General features: G+C 33.1%; 5 protein-coding genes across 6 annotated transcripts; 3 read left to right on the top strand and 2 right to left on the bottom strand.

Moving 5' to 3' along the window:
- The first annotated feature begins 32 nt into the window (after positions 1–32).
- On the top strand, positions 33–1342 carry spict (magnesium transporter spict). The gene is made up of 3 exons (XM_090120486.1): positions 33–417; positions 494–636; positions 711–1342. Exons 1-3 carry the CDS (start codon positions 219–221, stop codon positions 1287–1289), a joined length of 921 nt encoding a protein of 306 aa, XP_089976612.1. The 5' UTR covers positions 33–218; the 3' UTR covers positions 1290–1342.
- Positions 1343–1355: 13 nt separating this feature from the next.
- On the bottom strand, positions 1356–2731 carry LOC149908906 (uncharacterized). Its single transcript, XM_090120485.1, has one exon. It carries the CDS (start codon positions 2550–2552, stop codon positions 1578–1580), a length of 975 nt encoding a protein of 324 aa, XP_089976611.1. The 5' UTR covers positions 2553–2731; the 3' UTR covers positions 1356–1577.
- Positions 2732–3258: 527 nt separating this feature from the next.
- Syx5 (syntaxin 5) lies at positions 3259–5717 on the top strand. Its single transcript, XM_090120483.1, has 4 exons — positions 3259–3274; positions 3444–3846; positions 4805–5013; positions 5087–5717. The coding sequence occupies exons 2-4, from the start codon at positions 3450–3452 to the stop codon at positions 5543–5545; spliced, it is 1065 nt and encodes a 354-aa protein (XP_089976609.1). The 5' UTR covers positions 3259–3274; positions 3444–3449; the 3' UTR covers positions 5546–5717.
- Positions 5610–7149, bottom strand: baf (barrier to autointegration factor). The gene is made up of 2 exons (XM_090120484.1): positions 6899–7149; positions 5610–6816 (listed from the first exon to the last, which is right to left on the bottom strand). Exons 1-2 carry the CDS (start codon positions 7022–7024, stop codon positions 6670–6672), a joined length of 273 nt encoding a protein of 90 aa, XP_089976610.1. The 5' UTR covers positions 7025–7149; the 3' UTR covers positions 5610–6669.
- Positions 7150–10507: 3358 nt separating this feature from the next.
- On the top strand, positions 10508–20764 carry Prp40 (pre-mRNA processing factor 40). 2 transcript variants are annotated; one of them, XM_090120481.1, is made up of 18 exons: positions 10508–10761; positions 11158–11373; positions 11653–11808; positions 11965–12113; positions 12495–12652; positions 12790–12917; positions 13102–13250; positions 13328–13439; positions 13773–13898; positions 14196–14325; positions 14506–14612; positions 14866–14971; positions 15221–15450; positions 15967–16164; positions 17401–17505; positions 17840–18073; positions 19161–19309; positions 20546–20764. In XM_090120481.1, the coding sequence occupies exons 1-18, from the start codon at positions 10759–10761 to the stop codon at positions 20637–20639; spliced, it is 2550 nt and encodes an 849-aa protein (XP_089976607.1). In that variant the 5' UTR covers positions 10508–10758; the 3' UTR covers positions 20640–20764. The 2 variants fall into 2 exon arrangements, with proteins under 2 accessions (XP_089976607.1, XP_089976608.1); XM_090120482.1 differs by having other exon boundaries at positions 20347–20764.
- Positions 20765–21266: the final 502 nt, after the last annotated feature.

The raw sequence follows: 21266 nt of genomic DNA, 5'->3' as shown, positions 1-21266 counted from the left end.
TTACAAACTGACAGCTGACAGGTCTGTCACGGGCTTTGTTTACTTCGTGATTACTAGTGTCAATTTCGAATAATCCGCGTTATCAATTTTTTCAAATTAGTCACTATGGTTTGGGGAATTTGACTTTCTTATTATTTTATTATTAAACATTATGCAAATTGAATCAATAAAAATCAATTGCGTCTCATATACCAGGATATATACTTTATCTATAAGCAATGCCTTCTATTAATTTTGAATATAGTTCCTACATTATAGGATTAACATTAGCGATATCATCAAGCATTTTTATAGGGTCTAGTTTTGTGATAAAAAAAATAGCTCTGACAAGAATTACAGCTATAGGAAACCTTCGAGCATCTTCTGGCGGATTTTCTTATTTGAAACAATGGATGTGGTGGTTGGGATTAGCAACAAGTAAATGAGTCATATATTTTTTTTTTTTTAATAGAGTGATAAGGATAGTAAATTATATCAACTTGTAAATTTACAGTGGGTCTTGGAGAAGCAGCAAATCTTTTGGCTTATGCTTATTTACCAGCATCACTAGTTACCCCCCTGGGTGCATTAAGTATACTTGTTACAGCAATCTTATCATCTAAATTTCTTGATGAAAAGTTGCATTTTGTGGGAAAGGTAATATACTATTAAAAAATACATAATTTATAAGTATTCAATATAATTGGTAATGTCATTCATTGTATTTGCAGATTGGGTGCATTCTTTGTATTATTGGATCTGTGATATTGATTCTTCATGCGCCAAAAAGTGATGTTATTACCAACTTCTCCGATATAGTAGCTAGATTAAGTGATAGCATTTTTATATTTTATGTATGTACTGTTTTTGTTTTAGTTGTAATAGTCAAAACATTTTTTGTTCCAAATTATGGGAAAACAAACATAACTATTTATTTAATTATTTGTTCAGCTATAGGTAGCCTGACTGTTGTATTTTGTAAAGCAGTGGCTTTAGGTATTAAAGAGGGAGTCAATATTTATGATTCTAGCATTTACACATTTTGTGTACTGCTGGTAATGGCTGTTTGTGGAATAATGGTACAATTAAATTATTTAAATAAGTCATTAGATATTTTTAGTACAACTATTGTTACACCAGTGTATTATGTTATGTTCACAACATTAGTAATATTAGCGTCCAGTATTTTATTTAAAGAATGGCAAAGTATGGTGAACACTGATATTATTGGTTGTGTATTTGGTTTTCTTATGTTAATTATAGCTGTATTTACTTTAAATATGTTTAAGGATTTAAAGAATGTTCATTAGAAATAACTCATAATAAAATATGACAATTACATATTTTTGTTGAATGAATGAATAAAAACACGACTATATAAATGTACTTTCATTTTATTTATAAGGATAACTATATAATAATATTAAATCTTCAAAATGACCTTCAAAATTGTTTTTCTACCAAAATGTGAATAATGTATGAAAGATAATGACTAATACAATTAATATAATTAAAGATCTATAAATCACAGTAACAAACTATTAAATATCAAGAATGTCTCTTATAAAACCTTAATATTATTTAACACATAGTTTATATCACAAATAGATAGTAACTGAGTGATATATAAAGGTCCTACAAATTGGACATGTCCTTTGATATCCATAAAGTCTTAAACAGCACTCCCGACAAAGGCAAACATGTTTACATGGTAATATTAGCACACATTTCTGTCTTTCTTGGCAAATGACACATAGAGCATCTGCGGCACTCGCAACATCATCATCATCTTCTTCCTCAAAATTAGCATCTCTGGATATTATCGCTTCTCCACTAGCCACTCTGGTAATTATCCTTACATCAGGATTTGTGAAATAGTTGTACACTGAATGGTACAAATACCACATCTTTCTTATTATTATCCAGTAAACATTTATTATCTTTGAATGTATTTGCATTTGAAAACTCAAGTAGAATCTTGCTATAGCTATAGCAGTCATTATGCCTATAAATGATTCTAAAGGCACATCAGATAGAAAATTTGTAAATCTTAAAAGAACTGTGTATATGTTGATGGCCACAGTGACAGCAGTTTCCTTCACATATTTTGTTAATGTTTTTATAAGATAGGGCAGATGGATGGGCAAAAAAGTCAACATCAACCATAATGCGTTTCCTATAAGTAAGACAGACTTTTTCAGCAATATCAAGACTTCTAAGGTCACCATAAGAAATGTGTCAACTATATATTTGATTGAGCTTATTGTAGATGTTATTTGCACTTGGACTTGACTGCATAACGTCCATAACACATTGTGAATGGAAGAATATTGATTATGCATTGTTTCGAAATATTGTGAGGTCCATTGTGGTAGCTCTTCCGTAAATATAAACACATTGTCTTCATAAACTATTTGGAAGAATAAAAATATACTCTTTATACTATTTGCAATAAAACTTAAAATGGTTGTAACTATAACCACTATCACTTGTCCAACGAAAGATGCGAATTGTAAGAAATATTGGATCACAGATGCCACGATGTTGAACGTTTGTGCTAAAAAAGTGATCATTTTTCTTTAACATTGTCATCAATGTTAAATTTTTGTAACAATTAAACTTTTCTGGAGCCTCACGTAAACAATATGTTCCGTAAAATATTCATCAATATGATAATATGAGTTATTTTTATGTGTAATTTTTATCAGTTAAATTGAAAAAAATATTTTTGATGTATTCAGTATTTGTCTTATTCTAATGTCACTTTTTAATGTCAAATTTCTGCTGTTACTAATTATTGCAATAAAATGGGTACTAGGTTATTTGACTTACGATATACATATAACGATTTTTATACAAGTACTTCGCTTCTAGTTTATAATTTATATTGAGCAAACAAGCAATTTAAATGTAGAAATTTAGGAGACTTAGTTATACAACACTTTATAAATATTATGTACATAATACTTCTTTGTGAATGTAAAACAATTTAAATAACAATGTTCTTCAGTTTGTTGACAGTGTATCTCATAGATTATACACCATGTGTGTCTATGGGCGTATTCAGAAAGAAAGCTTGAAACTTATAAGCGCTTATAAACGCTTATCGGCGCTTGTCATGTTCATTGTCTTGCTTGTCATATTTATATGAACATGACAAGCGCCGATAAGCGCTTATAAGTTTCAAGCTTTCTTTCTGAATACGCCCTATCTTTATAAATTATGAATAGACACGTCCACATTTTGCCAGTGATATGAAGTCAACAGTCAACGTCATTTTAATTTCTAGTAAATTGTGATTTCATCAAAATAATTAAGCAATAAACTAAACTTGTAAAAAAAACAATAAAAAATCATTATTTTTTTATTCCATTGTAGATCGAACAAATAATATTTACCGTCATATTATTATCATTCTATGAATTAAGTGTCAAAATTAAGTAGCCTTGTTGTCTCCACTTTAGAATGCGATGCTTCCTCGTCGTCGAAATATTGGTGGGTCAGAGCGGCCACCTCAATTACCAGAAGTAATACCATATAATAAATTAGATAAAAAAGGATTTCACGTCCCACCTACCGCTTCCGCAAACCATAAAAATCCATCTGTGGACGGATTTGATCAGCAAGATTTTGTGTTTGATTTCTTAGAGGAATTTGTGTTCGAACCAGTTATGTCTGCAAGAGATAGGACGCAGGAGTTTGCCTCAGCAGTTCGCAGTCTTCAAGGAAGAACATTAGCAAGGCCTATCATTAAGGATGAACGAAAAGCTGCAGTACTCGCTACTTACTCTCAATTTATGAGCATGGCGAAAGTTATAAGTAAAAATATAACAAGTACATATGCGAAATTGGAGAAACTAGCCTTACGTAAGTAAATAAATCTTTGTTTACTTGTACACAAGCATTGGTAATAGTGGAGGTTTAATAATAAGTACCTACTGACTTATTGTGGTAATATTGAAGTAATAATATAAGTTTGTACCCACTGCTAAAAGTCCAGAATAAAGCACTATCTAAGTACATAAGCACCAAGGTGGTAACAAAATAAACATTAAGTTGCGTGAGAAAACATCTGTCAAAAAATTTGCTACTGGGTTAAGTCTACTAATACATAATAGTAAATTCGCTTCATATAAAAGTAGAAAATATGACATATAATAATTTGGTGTTGCTATTGACTTAAAATAGTTTGTTGGGTTAAGCCTACTAATACATAATGGTAAATTCGGTCAGGGTGTACCCTTGAGGGCGCTAAAGTAACATCTATTTTTAATGGTTTTATCGGCAAGAATAGCCTAAAATAAACCCTTTTTATTCTTTGTATTTTTTCTCTAAGGTTGTTAGTTTTCGAGAAACTTACCGTAGAACATTTTTTATTCAGATTTTCAGTCAACTATCAACCTTAGAGAAAAAATACAAAGAATAAAAAGGGTTTATTTTAGGCTGTTCTTGCCGATAAAACCATAAAAAATAGATGTTATACTGACTAAAAAAAAAAATTTCAAAATTTCGTCCAAGTCTTTTTTCCATAGCGCCCCCAAGGCTACACTCCAACCGTAAATTCGCTTCATATAAAAGTAAAAAATCTTTTGGATCTTATGCGATTTCCGATAAATATAAAGATTAATTAATATGAAAATAATTTGAGGTGTAAATATTGTAGGCATCAAACTCTAGTTACACAAAAAACTTAGAAATAAGTATCTAAACGGTTAAAAGTTACTTTTCATTTAATTGTAAATAAATAATAAAATAAATAGCTTTCTGCTACTGCTTATTTATCATGCCAGGATTTATTTAGCTTAATAAAACTTTTAATTTTTAGTTGCCAAGAAAAAGTCATTATTTGATGATCGACCTATGGAAATACAAGAATTGACATACATAATAAAAGGAGACCTGAATGCATTAAATCAACAAATTGCAAGATTGGGTGAAATGCCAAGAGGCCGTAAAAGTATGCACAGCCACTCTTCCAGTGTGGTATTAGCATTGCAGTCCCGACTTGCGTCCATGAGTAATCAATTCAAACAGGTGTGATATAAAAAAAGTTTTCTGTTTTAATTTAATTCATCATTCAAATATTCACAACATTGTTTCATTTTAGGTTCTCGAAGTCAGATCAGAAAATCTAAAGCATCAAAATAGTAGACGTGAACAGTTCTCAAATTCATCACCCATTGTGAGGGAAGTACCTTCACTTCTACAACCTGATGAAGTTAGTATTGATTTGGGAGAAGCTATGCCGTTGCAAACACAACAAATGGCATTACGAGATGACACTGACACATATGTGCAACAGAGAGCGGAGACCATGCATAACATAGAGAGTACAATTGTGGAACTGGGTGGTATATTTCAACAGCTAGCACACATGGTGAAAGAACAGGATGAAGCCATAGGTAGAATTGATACTAATATTCAAGAAGCTGAAATGAATGTTGAAGCTGGTCATCGGGAAATAATGAAATATTTCCAAAGTGTAACTGGTAATAGAGCATTGATGTTTAAAGTTTTTGGTGTGTTAATTTTCTTCTTTATATTCTTTGTTGTATTTATGGCTTAATTATAAATTGTGCCTAATTTAAAAATGTACAGTGGGATAATCAAGGGAAAAAATCAATAATGAATAATATTGTATTTACTTTTATTTCAGTTTATATAACAAAAGTTATTTTAATTTGTAATATAAACAGACACATAGTTATAATTAAAAAAATATAAAGTTATTACTTATATTAATCATCTTTTACTTATTTACATACATCAATGTTTAATTGTATTATTATAATTTTACACTGTCCATGAACTTGAATATAAGGCCTCTATTAAATTATAGAATAAGTAAAGGTAGAAAATGTACTCATAGAAGTATGACAACAATTATTCAATTACTTTGTTCAATAATGGGAAGGATTCAATTGAACAATAAGAAAAGAATAAGATTTGTGTTAATCAAAGATAATAATGTTATGGTCATAAACAAATTAAACAGATAACTGTTATAAATTAGTCCTAAATAGCAATATACTTCTATGAATAAATGATAATAATATAATAGGGGCCTACTTTAATATCCTATACAATTTCAAAAATTAATTACAATACATTTGTATTAATGAATTCACATTGACATAACAAATACATATTACAATATATAAGATTGGTGTTTTCTACATTTTATTTGCTTTAGTGCATTATAATTTCAACTTGTAAGTAAATATGTATCAACAAAATATTTTATTGGAAGATGAGAATTAATGATATATTTTATTAGTAGCTGTTTTAAAAACTTGTGTTTGAGTTTTGGCTTTAAATTTACACCTAACTATAATTAAAATGTTTGGTATATTTTAGTATTTATAACTGAAGTGGACCCAGTCAAGCAAAAATATTTTTTTAATAACAGTACGCGAACACTGTCATACTGTACCTACTAAATATTTTACTAATTTTTATATGGTACATATGTAAATATGTGACAAATACCCCTTTCAATATTAGTAATAAGTATATATAAGTATTTTTAATCAGTTAAACATATGAAAATTTTACTATCAATTGTTCTAGACAGTACAGTCTATCATCATTTACATATTTAATCAATAAAATGGAAACGAGAAACAGTGTTAAGTTATAAAATGTAGTCACTCTAGAATAAACCCCTTTCAATTTTTTTACCAACATTACTTACAAGAATTCATCACACCAGTCTTTCAAACACTGATAACAGTCTGTAGATTGTTTTGAGTTTGCATTGCAAGTTTCTTTCATCCATTCTTGAAATAATTCACGATCTTTTTTTAGAACTAGAAATTGTCCTAAAACTACGTAAGCCTGAAAATTATTAAATCATGGATTTCACAACTATGTTATTTATAAAATATACAATAATTATTTATAATATCTGAAATCAAACCTTATCGAAACCGGCAGTTTCTAGTCGTTTCCCTAACACTTCTCCGACTCCAGCCAAATCGGTTACAGGTTTTTCTCCCATAGGCTCTGCTACGAAGTTTCTATGTTTTTGAGAAGTGCTAGACATTTTACTTTTTTTTTAATTTAGCAATAATCACCAAATTTCACAGTTATTATTAAACTGGAACTGAATCTCCAAACAAATATGTCTCCAAAATCCCAATGCGTTCGCGCGACAATTATATATAAAAAAAGTGACAGTTGTAAACCCAAGCCAAACCAACGCTTTTTTTTAGCTATGACATAAGGCAAAATTGACATAATAATTTGGTGTTGCTATTGACTTAAAATAGTTTGTTGTGAATTTTATCGGAGAAGATCTCCAGCTTGATCTCCAGTAAAAAATATGATCAATAATGATTTGGTAATATTATGATTTAAGCGGGTGATCCACTGGCGAGCAAAACCGCTGGTACCACAGCTGGTACGCTAACGAACTCGCAAGCCAAAGGTCTAAACCACCAATGGAGCACTTATAAATATACTTATAATGTAATTTGCTCGCTGGCTCGTTGTGCATGCTTGAAATTCTAAGGGCGTATTCAGAAAGAAAGTTTTAAGTTATAAGTTTCAAGCTTTCTTTCTGAATACGACCTAAGTCCACGGTCCAAAAAACCGCCAGTGGATCAGGCGAGCCGGCGAGCCTAGCCTACAGTCTTTTTGCGACTTTCGTGTCGACCGCCCTGCGTCTAGCTACAAAAATGGATTTACGCCTATATTACTTGCTCTGTGATTTAAGCTCGTTTCGTCGCGAATTTGTGTCGGAATTTATACAATGTTTTATGCACAGGTTGTTTTGTTTTATGGAACATGATTATCTATGGAAGTACACCAGCAGAGACTATAAAAATAAATTGCTAAAAACTTCCAAATTCCAACTGCAACGGTACAATATTAAAAAATATATTCATGAGTTTTCAATCTATAGTGGTTTAAAGTTAGCTCAAAAATGGAGCATTTTCGTAAATTTTCTAAAAAATCTTAGAGAAAGTGTAAGAAATGTTATAGTATGCTATATATTCGTGATCTACTCAATTGATAAGCTCTTTCATTTGATACCCCACACGGCATGTTTTGGAAATTTTTATTTTTTTCTTTGTATGCCATATTTAATTACCGGGATGGAGGGGGACCACAAAACTGGTTGGCAACATCTGTCTATAGGATGTCTGGGATCTATACAATATATATCAGAAGTCAGATTTAGGTCCACTATTTTTGCAAACGAACATCTCCTTGGAGCCTGCTCTAGTTAGTAATTATTAAAGTGAAACTTTTATTATATACATCGTCTCAAACTTTTTGGTCTGTGTAGCGCATGTCGCGTGTATCGCGGCTGCCGAGTAGGTATACCTACTCGGCAGCCGACCGTCACGCGACATGCGCTACACAAAGCAGTGTTCGGAACCGTTCGAACAGTTTCACTTTTACCGTGGTTTCATAAAACCACACAACATTTTTTTTTTAATTGTTGGAAGCTTTCGTTTCATTGTAGTTTTTTCGAAATAATCAAAGTTAATTCAAATTGTGTTAAAAAAATAAATATAAGTATGGATGAAGGTACAAACATTGAAAAAATTGTTAATGAAATAATCAAAATCCAAATTACTTAAAATAACCGTAAATAATTTTCAACCAATTATTATGTATGTACCACTTTATTTACACTTTAATGAGGTTATATTATATTTATTATTTCAACACTGAACTTAATAGCATATACAGACGCTCCGATTCGGTTGGTGCCAACCATCCGACCACGACCAAATCCGAAAGTGAAGAGAGCGGTTGGTCCGACATAATTATTATTAATATTGGTTTGACGTGGTCGGATGCGCCAGCAATACCGACCAAACCAACTTCCTATCCGATCCAACCAAATTGGAACGTTTGGAAGCTTTGTTCCGACCAAATCGGCTCATTCCATAGAGTAATATAGGTAATTGGCTCATTCACATTCGCAACGCCGCCGGTGTAGGACGTCAACATGAACGCCGAGGGAGTTACGGTCACGCGTCTTTCCAAACTATACAAGGCCAGTACGCAACGGTGTGAAACTAATCACGTATAGTTTGGAAATATCTTTTTTACAAAGTTCTTCCAATCTATACAACAGCAGTACGCAAATACTCGCGTATACTTTGTAGTGAAGTAAGTAAGAATAGCGCTCCAAAATATACAGCGCCAGTACGCATGCGGACTATAATAATAATCGTGTATATGTTTCGGAGTAGGTACCTAAGCGCGGCGTCTTTCCATTGCTCGCGTTTATATTTTGCTGTTTTGAAATCTATTATTAAAATGCATGTGTATTGTGTGTATGATGTTGCGAACTGATCGTATATTTTTTGTATCAAGGATGCTGGTGTCTTCGTTCCCGACTATACTGCACGACTTACAATTGACAATAGTGCTAAAATGTAAGAATCTAATAAGTCAGAAGAAGACGGTTGCGAGGCGACGGAGCCCCGCTTGGCGGGGCTCCTATTTTTGTGTTGTTAAAAAAAACACGAACCTAACCTAACCCATAGGTTATATCTGTTACCTATTTATTTTTCTAAGCTTACCTAATAATATTTTTATTCCATATTTTACTGAATCAATCAAGAAGAACAAAAGTAGATAGATATAGCTGTACAAGTCTTTGATTGCCTATATATTTATTATTTCGCTGATCGCTCAAGCGTAAGTGGTGTAGTAGCTATATTTAGTTATATATATTTTGCGTACTGATCGTGTATAGTTTGGAACGAAGAAGCAAGCATCCGCGTTACAAAGTATACACGATCAGTACGCAAAATTCGTGTATATATTGTAATAAAAAACTTAAAAACAGCATAGGAAACTGCTCGTGTATACTTTGTAAGTATACAAGAGCAGTTTCCTATGGTTGCGTTCTGGCTATGTATAGTTTGGAAATACGCTACGGTCACCGAACGTGACATATTAATAAAATTACTGGAACTATAAAAAGAATTTCCTTGTTTGTGGGACTTAAGTAACAAAGATTATGCAAATAGAGATGCCAGAAATCAAGCGTATTTTATTATGTTAGAAGTATTAAAAAAAATTGACAGTGCGGCTACATTAAAAACCTTAAAAAATAAGTTATAAGAGCCGCATATGACTGTAATTTTCTCTATTTCTATATTAGAATTTAGCCCATTCTCTTCGTACTATGGTCAACTGACATATTACTCTATGGTCAACTGACAGCTGGAAGGCCAACCGTCGGACAATCTGTAGCAATGTTGGAATGGTTGCCATGTCGTTTCCAATATGGTTGGCACCAACCAAATCGGAGCGTCTGTATATGCTCTAAGCGCAACCTGCTGGTGCGTTTCACGTTACAATTAAGCATCAGCATAATTCGGCATTGTGCGCCACTGAGTCGCATTATGCTCTGTAATTGGAAAACAGCCAATATATTATTATATTTATTTATTTATTTAATTTATACATATCTGTGGTTTTCAGATAGTTGACAGCAGTTGACAGTTGTCACCTGTCTGACGTCTGCACTCTGCATTCAGTGCATAATTCAGTGAACTAATACTTATTCTGTGATTCAGTGTCGACTGTCGGATTTTGGAATTTGGTGATCTTGTTTCTTGAAGCAGAAGCCACAGGCAGAAGCTTGAATCGTTATATGAGATACCGGTGTTATTATTGATACTTAACAAGGGGAAAATAATACCTTTAATATAAAAAAGCTGTTGTAAATTTCTAACAATACAATACTAGCCAGAGTTGTGTCGTGTCTTTCAATGGAATAGTCTTTCGATGAGCTATTGATACAACATGGTAAGATTAACATTTGTATCTTGATTTCATTTAGATGAAAATAAAGACTTATTTTTATCATTGTTTTAAGTATATTTAAAATTTAACATTGAAATTGAGTTATAATAGAGAATTTATTCCGTTGAGTCAGATTGTCAGCTATACAAATGCTAGCTTTCCGGCCGCGGCTTCGCCCGATGTCTATAAACTAATAAATTATACATATAAACCTTTCTCTTCAATCAGTTCATGTATTACAAAAAAAATCGGATCAAAATCCGTTGCGTAGGTATACAGATATAAGTACCTATACATAGGGACAGAGAAGTGATTTAGTTATTTAAAACAAATACAACAATTTCTGCTACTTTTTTCCAAAAGAACAAAAAGTAAGATAATATTTTTTAATAATTTCAGGATACTTCAAGGACCGGCTCTCCTGGTATGATGGCACCAGCCCCAATGTTGCCACCACCCATGCTAGGTGGCATGCCTCCACCAATGCCCCCAGCGGTTGCTATGCCCCCGGTGCCTGGCATGCCACCTAACATGGCTGGTATCCCCCCTCCGATGGGATATCCTCCAATGATGCCATTTTCTATGCCACCACCTGGTTTTCCACCATTCAAGCCAGTAAGTAAATAGTTAATTGTTGTAATGGTAAGAATGTGAGTTTTACATTAGTTTTTTGTGTTTTATGTAGGTATTTTGAGTGGAAGAACTAACACACATTCATTCTTTTTAATTTTTTATCATATTGTTATAATATATATTTGGTTACATAAGGTATGTGTCATAAGAATTCTTTGAAATTGGGAATTCAATTAATTGATTTTTATGCAATTCTTAATTGCATAAAAATCAATTCTGTTACAAAACTAAATAAATAGTATCATTCCATCATAATTTTAGGATCTAAGTGCACCAGCTCCTGAAATATCACCAATGGCTAACCAGAACAGCCCATGGTCTGAGCATAAAGCTCCAGATGGACGCACATATTATTACAATTCTATAACAAAGCAGAGTTTGTGGGAAAAACCAGATGATTTGAAAACTGCAGCTGAGGTAACTATCCAAACTTAACCTAGCTTTATTGTACTAAAATTCCTTTTTTTTTTAATTTATAATATACTTTTTTAACTAAATAAAGTGGTAAGTAAGTAATAGCTTAAATATGTATATAGTCATGAATGATAATACTACAGTTAACAAAAATTACAGAAACTATTGTCATCTTGTGTCTGGAAAGAGTACACAACAGATGCAGGCCGTGTTTACTATCATAATATTGAGACAAAAGAATCCAGTTGGGTGATTCCAAAAGAATTACAAGAAATTAAAGACAATATTGCAGCGGAAGAGGCAGCACAGTAAGTTATAGCACACATACGCACACATTTTTATCGTTTGATTTGATCTAACATTATTACTAAATTGATCAATTAATACTCATGTGTATTTGAAGAATTATAAATAATATTTAAACATTTGTGGTATTACCACAAAACAATTTAAGCACAGTCTAACTTTAACACCAAGGATCAGTCACTCTTATAGTTGTCTATGTGAAATACAACAAAACCAGACAAAGAGAACCCGTGCTTAAAGTTAAACCCTGTCTGAACTTTTTTGTGGTAAGACAGTTGGTTATTTCTTTAAATTTTGTCAACACTTTAATTTTGTTCAATTTTATTTAATTTAATAAAAGATAAGAAACAGTACCATATGTCTTATTGATATAATAATTTCAGAACTGGTTTAAATGCAGAATTGCCTACTGGAGATGTGCCCTTGCCCTCATCACCTGCCACAGGCACCACTGGGAGCTCAGCTTTGGATGAAGCAATGGCCAAAACTTTAGCTGCTATTGATCCTTCTTTAGCCAATGCCATTCCGATACCCGATGAAAGTATGCAAGATTCCTATGTGCTTCCTGTTTATTTAAATTGAAACTATTATATTTTATTTTTATTTTGTTCATTTTGTTCATTTGTTGAGGAAATGAAAATATAAATTTTATTTATTTATATTTAAATGATTTTACAGTTAAACCAGAAGAAATTGCAGCTCCACCCCAAATGAATGGAGGTGATGGATCAGAAATGACAGCTGAATTCCAATACAAGGATAAGAAAGAGGCCATAGAAGCTTTTAAGGAACTATTGCGGGACAGGGTAAATAAAAAATAAATTGGACTACAGGGTGATAGAGCTCTTCTTGCTTATTAAAAGTATTTAAAGCAATTATGAAACGAAAACATAAAGTGTCGTCAATTTTTCACTTCTATTCTTCATGTAATAAAAATTAACATTATTTAATGTTTTTGAAAATTATCAATGTTGCACTTTGATTTTTTAGAATGTACCATCTAATGCATCGTGGGAGCAATGTGTCAAGATAATATCAAAAGATCCACGTTATGCGACTTTCAAGAAATTGAGTGAGAAAAAACAAGCTTTCAATGCTTACAAGACACAAAAGATCAAGGATGAGCGAGAAGAACAGAGGTTGGAAACAAAAAATAATTATTAAAGTACTTCTTTTTCTTATTAAATTATTGTTTAATATGATATGTTCTTTATAGATTGAAGACTAAGAAGAATAGGGAGAATCTAGAAGAATTTCTGTTAAGCTGTGACAGAGTGACATCACTGACAAAATATTATAAATGCGAAGAAATGTTTGGGAATCTTGAGGTATGTAACAAAAGGTCAAACTCGTATTGAATGCATTATTCAATTTATATCCGTTTTTTTATTAGCTGTAAATCAGTGAGTATCAGAATATTTTATATAAAATATAGAATGTGTTATAATTTGTACAAATTAAGTTATTAATAAAATGCAAGTTAATCATTTGACCAGATTTCTGTATATTTGCTCTATGGGCATTTCAATATGGGAAAAGTATTCCTAATTTATATTTTCATGTCATAATTTATTTTCGCGCCAAAAGCATTCATTCAGCAGTGCAGACGAAAACGCATTTAAAAAGGTAGTTTTGTGTTACATATTGTTTAATAATTGTAGATTTGGCGCTGCGTACCGGATTCCGATCGCCGCGACATATATGAGGACTGCATTTTCACAATCACCAAACGTGAAAAGGAAGAAGCGAAAGCTCTTAAGAAGCGGAACATGAAAATGTTGGCACAGGTATTCTATTCATTTATACTTAAAAAGATATCATTAAATTTAAACATGCTGAACTAAATGTAACAAAATAAATAAAAAATTAATTATTTTAACTCAATATGTTACTCTAAACTTTTTTAAGTGAAACTTCTTGAGGCGCGTTGAAAGTAAAATTACAACGTCGCTACATGGCAATGCCGTCACGTCATGGAGTAAGGCCACGATTTTGGTATCTTTGAATCTTGCCAAAAGTTTCACTTCTGACACGTTTGCTCGGCACACGCTCTTTTATATTTTGATACCACCTTCTGTTTTTAGGTATTGGAGAATATGAATGAAATAACTTACAGCAGTACTTGGAGTGAAGCCCAGGTATTGCTTCTAGAGAACTCGGCGTTTAAAAATGATGTTAGTCTACTGGGAATGGATAAAGAAGATGCACTCATAGGTATGCAGATATCTGTATAAAATTGTATTTAAAATGTACATTACATGACTTCATTTATAGGAGTTTGTTTAAATGCAATTAAGCAGATAAAAAGTGCAATATTTAATAATGTTTATGTTTTACAAGTTTCGAAAGTTGTGATATTTCGCAATGTAAAGCCGTTATTTTTCATTTTTTTAGTATTTGAGCAACACATAAGAAATTTAGAGGCGGAATATGCTCAAGAAAAAGAACAGGTCAAAAAGAGGAATAAAAGGCAACAGAGAAAAAACAGAGATAACTTTTTGGTAAGGTTATAACAAAAAATAAAATGCTAACCCAATTTTGTTGCACTTTTCTTTTTACATACGGTTGATGCAATTTTAAATATTATAATGTACTTTTCAGTATCAATTTGCATGGTAAAATATCAATATAATATCTAATTTTACTTTTATACATAAGACCAATAAAAATAGATCTTCGTTAAGTTTTTTTTATTACCTGAATATCATAAAAAAATATAAGTTCCGAAACATAAAGTATGTCTTATTACAACAGGCATTACTTGATGGTCTGCACGAAGAAGGCAAGTTAACATCGATGTCACTATGGGTGGAGCTGTATCCAGTAATTTCTGCTGATATGAGGTTTTCAGCAATGCTTGGTTAGTCTAAATTGATAAACAATAAGTTATTTAAAATCTCTGGCTCTATGCAATTATAGACATGTCAATTGTAATTCCGACATACATATTAATTTTTTTAGAAGCCCAGAATTTCAATTTTTTATTTTGTGATAGTTGAAAAAATATTAGTTATATCGTATTTTACTTATTTTTCCTTTTCTTAGTTGCGTATTAATTAGAGACACTTGAAACACGATGTTTTTACGACTAATAATTTTATAAAACTAGGTCAAAGCGGATCGACGCCGTTAGATCTGTTCAAATTCTACGTGGAGAACTTGAAGGCGCGCTTCCACGACGAAAAGAAGGTTATAAAGGAAATTCTCAAGGAGAAACAGTTTGAAGTGAAAGCTGACACCACGTTCGAGGAGTTTGCGACCGTTGTATGTGAGGATAGCAAGTCGGCGTCGCTTGATGCGGGCAACGTCAAACTTACGTATAACTCGCTGCTTGAAAAGGTAAGAAAAATAGTTTGTTGAACGAATTTTTTCGTTCATGTAGTGACCTTGATGTAGAATAAGTACACTTTTAAAGTGGTAAATAACAAGGTGTCCTTTGGAGCAGCATAATTGGGCAGTGGATAATTATTGTATTTAAGTAGTAAATCAACGGCATTTCCGATTAAGTTGCAAACATATAGCAGTTCTTGTGGTTATTGATTACATATAATTTCTGAAGTATGCTATAAAAGCGGTTCACCTACGTTCTAACTTCCTTTTATTGATATTTGTAGAGCAATTACGATATCTCTCATCAATACATATTACTTTTATTAACTAACTAGCGGTCCGCCCCGGCTTCGCCCGTGGTACATATTTCGCAATAAAAAGTAGCCTATATCCTTTCTCAGGTATCAAAATATCTCCATACCAAAATTGATGCAAATTGGTTCAGTAGTTTAGGCGTGATTGAGTAACAGACAGACAGAGTTACTTTCGCATTTATAATATTAGTATGGATTTCTAACCCACCAGGCGGAAGCGCGCAACAAAGAGAAGATAAAAGAAGAAACTAAAGCGCAGAAGAAGATAGAGAGCGCATTCAAGTGGGCGCTCTCTGATGCGGACGTGGACCATCAGCTCAGCTGGCAGGAGGTGCGGGAGAAACTGGATCTCACTGCGCCAGAGTTTGCTGCTGTGCCCAATGAAGAGGACAGGATTCGGATATATAAGGTGAGCTTTATGGCTTATTTGTTTCCTTAAGACGTGTTGAACATTAATAGTTCAGGATCCATCGCCCATTTTTGCAAGTGATTACTATCAAGCTAATTTTTCGTAAGTAGCTTTATTTTGATGAGACGCCCAATAATTTCCTGTACGAAACTCTTGATTGAGGTAGCTAACAGAGGTAACAAGGATAAAATGTTTTGATTTAATGGTTCTCAAATATTTATTACGCAATTTGTAGGACAATATGTCTGTTGAATTATATAAATACTAGAGGTAGAGGAGGTAAATATATACCCCGGCTTCGCCCGTGGTACATATTTCGAAATAAAAGGTAGCCTATGTAAGGACATAGGCTAATAGGCCGAGAAAGGTCTCGGGTATCAAAATATCTCCATACCAAATTTCATACAAATTGGTTCAGTAGTTTAGGCGTGATTGAGTAACAGACAGACAGACAGAGTTACTTTCGCATTTATAATATTAGTATGGATTTGTTTCCTTAAGACGTGTTGAACATTAATACATTGACAACAAATAAACTACTAGACTCATAATCACATACAAAAACTCTGCCTTCGCGTGTTTTAGGCAGAGTTTCAAAATGAGCTACTTTGAATCTTACTGCTATAGTCGAGCCAATTTAATAGGCAACATTTGACGTCTATCAATTTTATCTTCGAAGAGAGGTAACCTGCTTAAAAACATCGATTAAAGTGAATTAATCGATACTGACTTGAAACATTTGTCAATCGAACTTGAAACACATTTATTAATTTATGATGATTTTTATTCACAAGTAATCAATGCATTCGATTCTAGATGTCAGATTTCGATTTTTAGAGTAACGTCGTTCTTTATTTAAAAAGAAAAAAAGTTTATTGACACAAAATTGTAGCGACGTCAGTTCTTTAATTCAGAAATTGTTTATTATGTTTAGAATGGTTTATCAGTAATATGAAATCTTAAAATTACTTGTATCGGTCATTATTATTATAAATATGTAATCGTATTTGAAAAAAGTTAAGCCAATGTGCAGTTCTAACAAAACGAAATATCATGTTATTCTATGTCGTCGTTACTAGGCTACATTGTTGAATTATGTTGAACTGTCAAATGTTGCCTATTAAAATGGCTCTACTATAAGAAATATAAATAGGCTTATCGATGAACATTTTATAAAATTAATGTTTTATGAATTTTGTGATTTATAAATAAGATAAAATTAATCATCTTTAACAGGACTTCCAACATGAACAAGAGGATAGCTGCATGCATTATCATCATCCAAAGCCAAAGAAGTCGAAGAGATCAAAGAAGAAGAAGCGTTCTCGCTCTGCGTCTTTGGTATGTTATTTTAACAATCAGTTATCTTCCTTCTTTTATGTTGCATTTTTTTTGTTCATTTACTAATAATATTGTAATATTAGTTATAATCTTGTATTTATGAATTGGTAACATTTTAAAAAATATGGTTTAATTTATAAACCCACAAAGCGATTATGTCTTCATTAATAACTCAGCCCCCGGAATCACAGACACAATAGAAAATCTATTGTGTCGTGGACCGATCGGGCCGTTCGGGGCTCAATGGGTTAAAAAAAATGTAGCATAATTTTGTCGGTTTCAATGATATTTTATCTTAAAATTTCTCTATTTAATGGCGAATATGAATTTGCAGTCGGTATCCCGATCGCCGTCGCCAGTGTTGCCGTCTCGCTCGGACAGTCGCAGCCGGGACAAGGGCGAGCGAGAGGCAGATAGGGCTGAGAAGAGTGACCGTGAGAAGGAGGAGCCGGGCGAGTTGGAGAAGGGGGAGGTGGAACGGTCGCCGACACCCGCTTCGCCGTCGTCGGACGATACGCGCAAACATAAGAAGTCCAAGAAGAAACATAGGAAACATTCGCCGCCGCCGGTATGTTGCGTATAATTTATATACTTATTTAAATAAATAAATTATGTGGAATAGTCCGGGATACATCGCCCATTTTTGCAAGTGATTACTATCAAGCTAATTTTTCGTGAGTAGCTTTATTTTGATGAGATGCCCAATAATTTCATGTACGAAACTCTCGATTGTGGTAGCTTACAGAGGTAACAAGGATAAAAATTTTTGATTTGACGGTTCTCAAATATTTATTACGCAATTTGTAGGACAATATGTCTGTTGAATTATATAAGTATTTAAATAAGTGAAAATAAAAAAATCTGCTGGTTAGTAATCATTTATGATGACTTCGTTATCGATACACATTGGAATGGGGGACTCTTTGATCAAACCATAGATTTTGTAGGACAAATATTTTTTCGAATAATTTAGATAATTATCTTGAGATTGAACAAAAAAAAACATTCAGTTAGTAATTAATATTTGAGAACCATCAAATCAAAATATTTTATCCTTGTTTCCTCTGGTAGCTACCACAATCGAGAGTTTTGTACATGAAATTATTGGGCATCTCATCAAAATAAAGCTACTCACGAAAAATTAGCTTGATAGTAATCACTTGCAAAAATGGGCGATGTATCCCGGACTAGAAATAAAGTATTTTTCTACTAACCATGAAAAAAAAATGTGACCTATCTTTTTCAATAAAGTTTTTCTTTAATCATTTTTTTAATAGTTTTAGGGCCGATTTTTCAATGCTTGGATAAAACTTATAAGTTATACGTCCAATAAAGTATTACACGATACTATTAAAATGTCACGTAAACTGTCAAATACGGGCAATTAGAGTACGTTTTTTAAATGGTAGTTTTATACATTATTCGACGAATAAGTTTTATCCAAGGATTGAAAAATCAGCCCTTAATTTCATTTCGTAGAACATGGCATTATACCTACTGATTTAAAAGAAACATTGGGCTTTATCAGCTTTGAGGTTGTTTCAATTTTAATGTAGAAATAATCTTATTTATTGTCAATTGCATACAACAATGAGTGAAATTGTTAAATAAAAAGAATAACATAATATCTTATATCACAATGTAAAATTTCACAGAAATCGCCAACCCCAGAGGAGGGTGGTATATCCGAAGAGGAGGTGCCTCGCCCAAAGAAGAAGAGCAAGAGGTCAGCGCCCAGCAGCGCTGAGGACGAGCCCTCGCACAAGCCCAAGAAGAAGAAGGACAAAAAAGACAAGAAGGAGCGGTGAGTTTTGTTGTCTATGACTATTGGTTTAAGCCAAGAAGCTTATATCTAATACACTGGAGATTTCAGTATGAACATTAACTTGTAACAAGAAAATATGACGTTGAATGACGCCTGTATGTTTTTATCCCTTTCACACCTAGGTAGTTAGTTAGGTGTGAAAGGGATAAAAAACATACAGGCGTCATTCAAGGTCATATTTTCTTGTTACAAGTTAATGTTCATACTGAAATCTCGAGTGTATTAGATATAAGCTTCTTGGTTTAAGCGCCATCTATTGGTAGTAAGCGGGTTGTTTTTGATTTCAATATTTTATTTTTCATATTACAGTATGCTTCCATATTTTGCGCGCTACATCGTGTTATAATTTATGATTATAAATATAAACGTTCGGAAATAAAATTGAAATCAAAAAAGGCCCGTTATTTTTAGCATTTCGTAGTTTATTGGAGGGATTGGGTAATAGCTTACACAGTAACTAATATTTTACATTCATAATAGATTCAATTGAATAATTTTCACTCACATATTTTTAAGAATGACCAAGTAGGTTGCTTGATTTGTATAGTTCACTTGATCATAGTTGTCATAACTAACTTCCTAGCGTAAACTTAGTTTTAAGTAGGATCCTTTTATATACTTATACTATAAAATTAATCATAAATATTTAATACTTACTATTAATATCCATGTACTTGGATTGAGAAAGATTTTAAATGGAAAGAAGCATTTTTCGAATTTATGTTTAAATATTAAAATATATTTTTTTGTATTGTATCCTTTCCAAGTACATGGAGCTTCCTGTATTATCATTCACTTTATGCTTACGAGACGTATAGGGATCTTGCAAGGTGAGAAGTTGTAATATTAGTAGTCATTTGAAATTTATTTTATTTTGCACTAGTTGAAATTTAAAAAAAAAATAAGCAATAGTATGACATTAATGTTGTAATTCAATAAGCTTTTTATTATTGTTTTGATTTGGTTCGAGTGCCTTGCCCGACAACACACTTCACCTATAAAATCATTAATTTCAGATAACCATAATATTCATGGGTCGCGTTTAGCGGGGCGGTCGTTAGTTATGTACTCGTATCATAAGACGCGGTAATTAACGGCTCGTCTAGAAAGGGCGAAACGGGCGCACGTTTTGGATTACATTGCGAGCGCCACAGTTAGCGCCAGCAATATACGCCAAAACGTGTCGGCCAGTAAATAATGTGTATGAATGCGAAGGTCGGGCGGCGCGGTGCCGGCGTGGAGCGACGCCGAGCTGGAGTCGCGGCGCGCGGCGCTGCTCGCGCAGCTGCACGAGCAGGAGACGGACTGACGTCGCCCGCACATACACATCTTCAACGACTACCCGCGCCCGCCCCGCAAACCGGCCCCGCTCGACCCGCCCCCCTCGCCGCCCGCGCCGACCCCCTCTGTCGCCGAACTCGACCCCCCCTCCGACACCCCCCCCAAACTCGAGGCGCCGTCGGAAGATTCAGACGCATAAGTTGTGTGATGCCCGCGGGCGGTGGTGGTCGCTCATCGGGCGGCTCGCTCGTTTGATCGCTTTATAATAGTGTCATTCTCATTAGCGCAGTGAAAAACAATTTAGTGAATAAGCAAAACTGAAGTGACATTTTGTACATATTTTTTTCTGACAGTATGAATAAAGTGAGCCTTCATTCAACAAGGTGTCTGTTGTGTTAGTAGTGTGGAATAGTAATTAGTTGAAATTTTATTATATTAGCATAGTAGAGTTATGTTGTCCCAATTGATCGCAATTACTAGTACATTATGATGTGCATTTGTCTGTCAATATAATTAAGTTATCTTCTAATGTATATTTTATTGATATCATTGATTGTAGTGGCTGTTTAACTCGACATACATTTTAGGATAGGATCAGATAACATGTAATCTTTGACTTTTATCTACCTAGCAAACTGGGTAACTGTACATTACA

This window comes from Colias eurytheme, chromosome 4, assembly GCF_061535395.1.
Source record: "Colias eurytheme isolate Ceu_HAF_F1 chromosome 4, ilColEury1 Martin Lab GWU primary, whole genome shotgun sequence".
Lineage (NCBI taxonomy): Eukaryota > Metazoa > Arthropoda > Insecta > Lepidoptera > Pieridae > Colias > Colias eurytheme.
The sequence above is the reverse complement of the archived record's forward strand: the minus strand, read 5'-3'. Positions and strand labels throughout refer to the sequence as shown.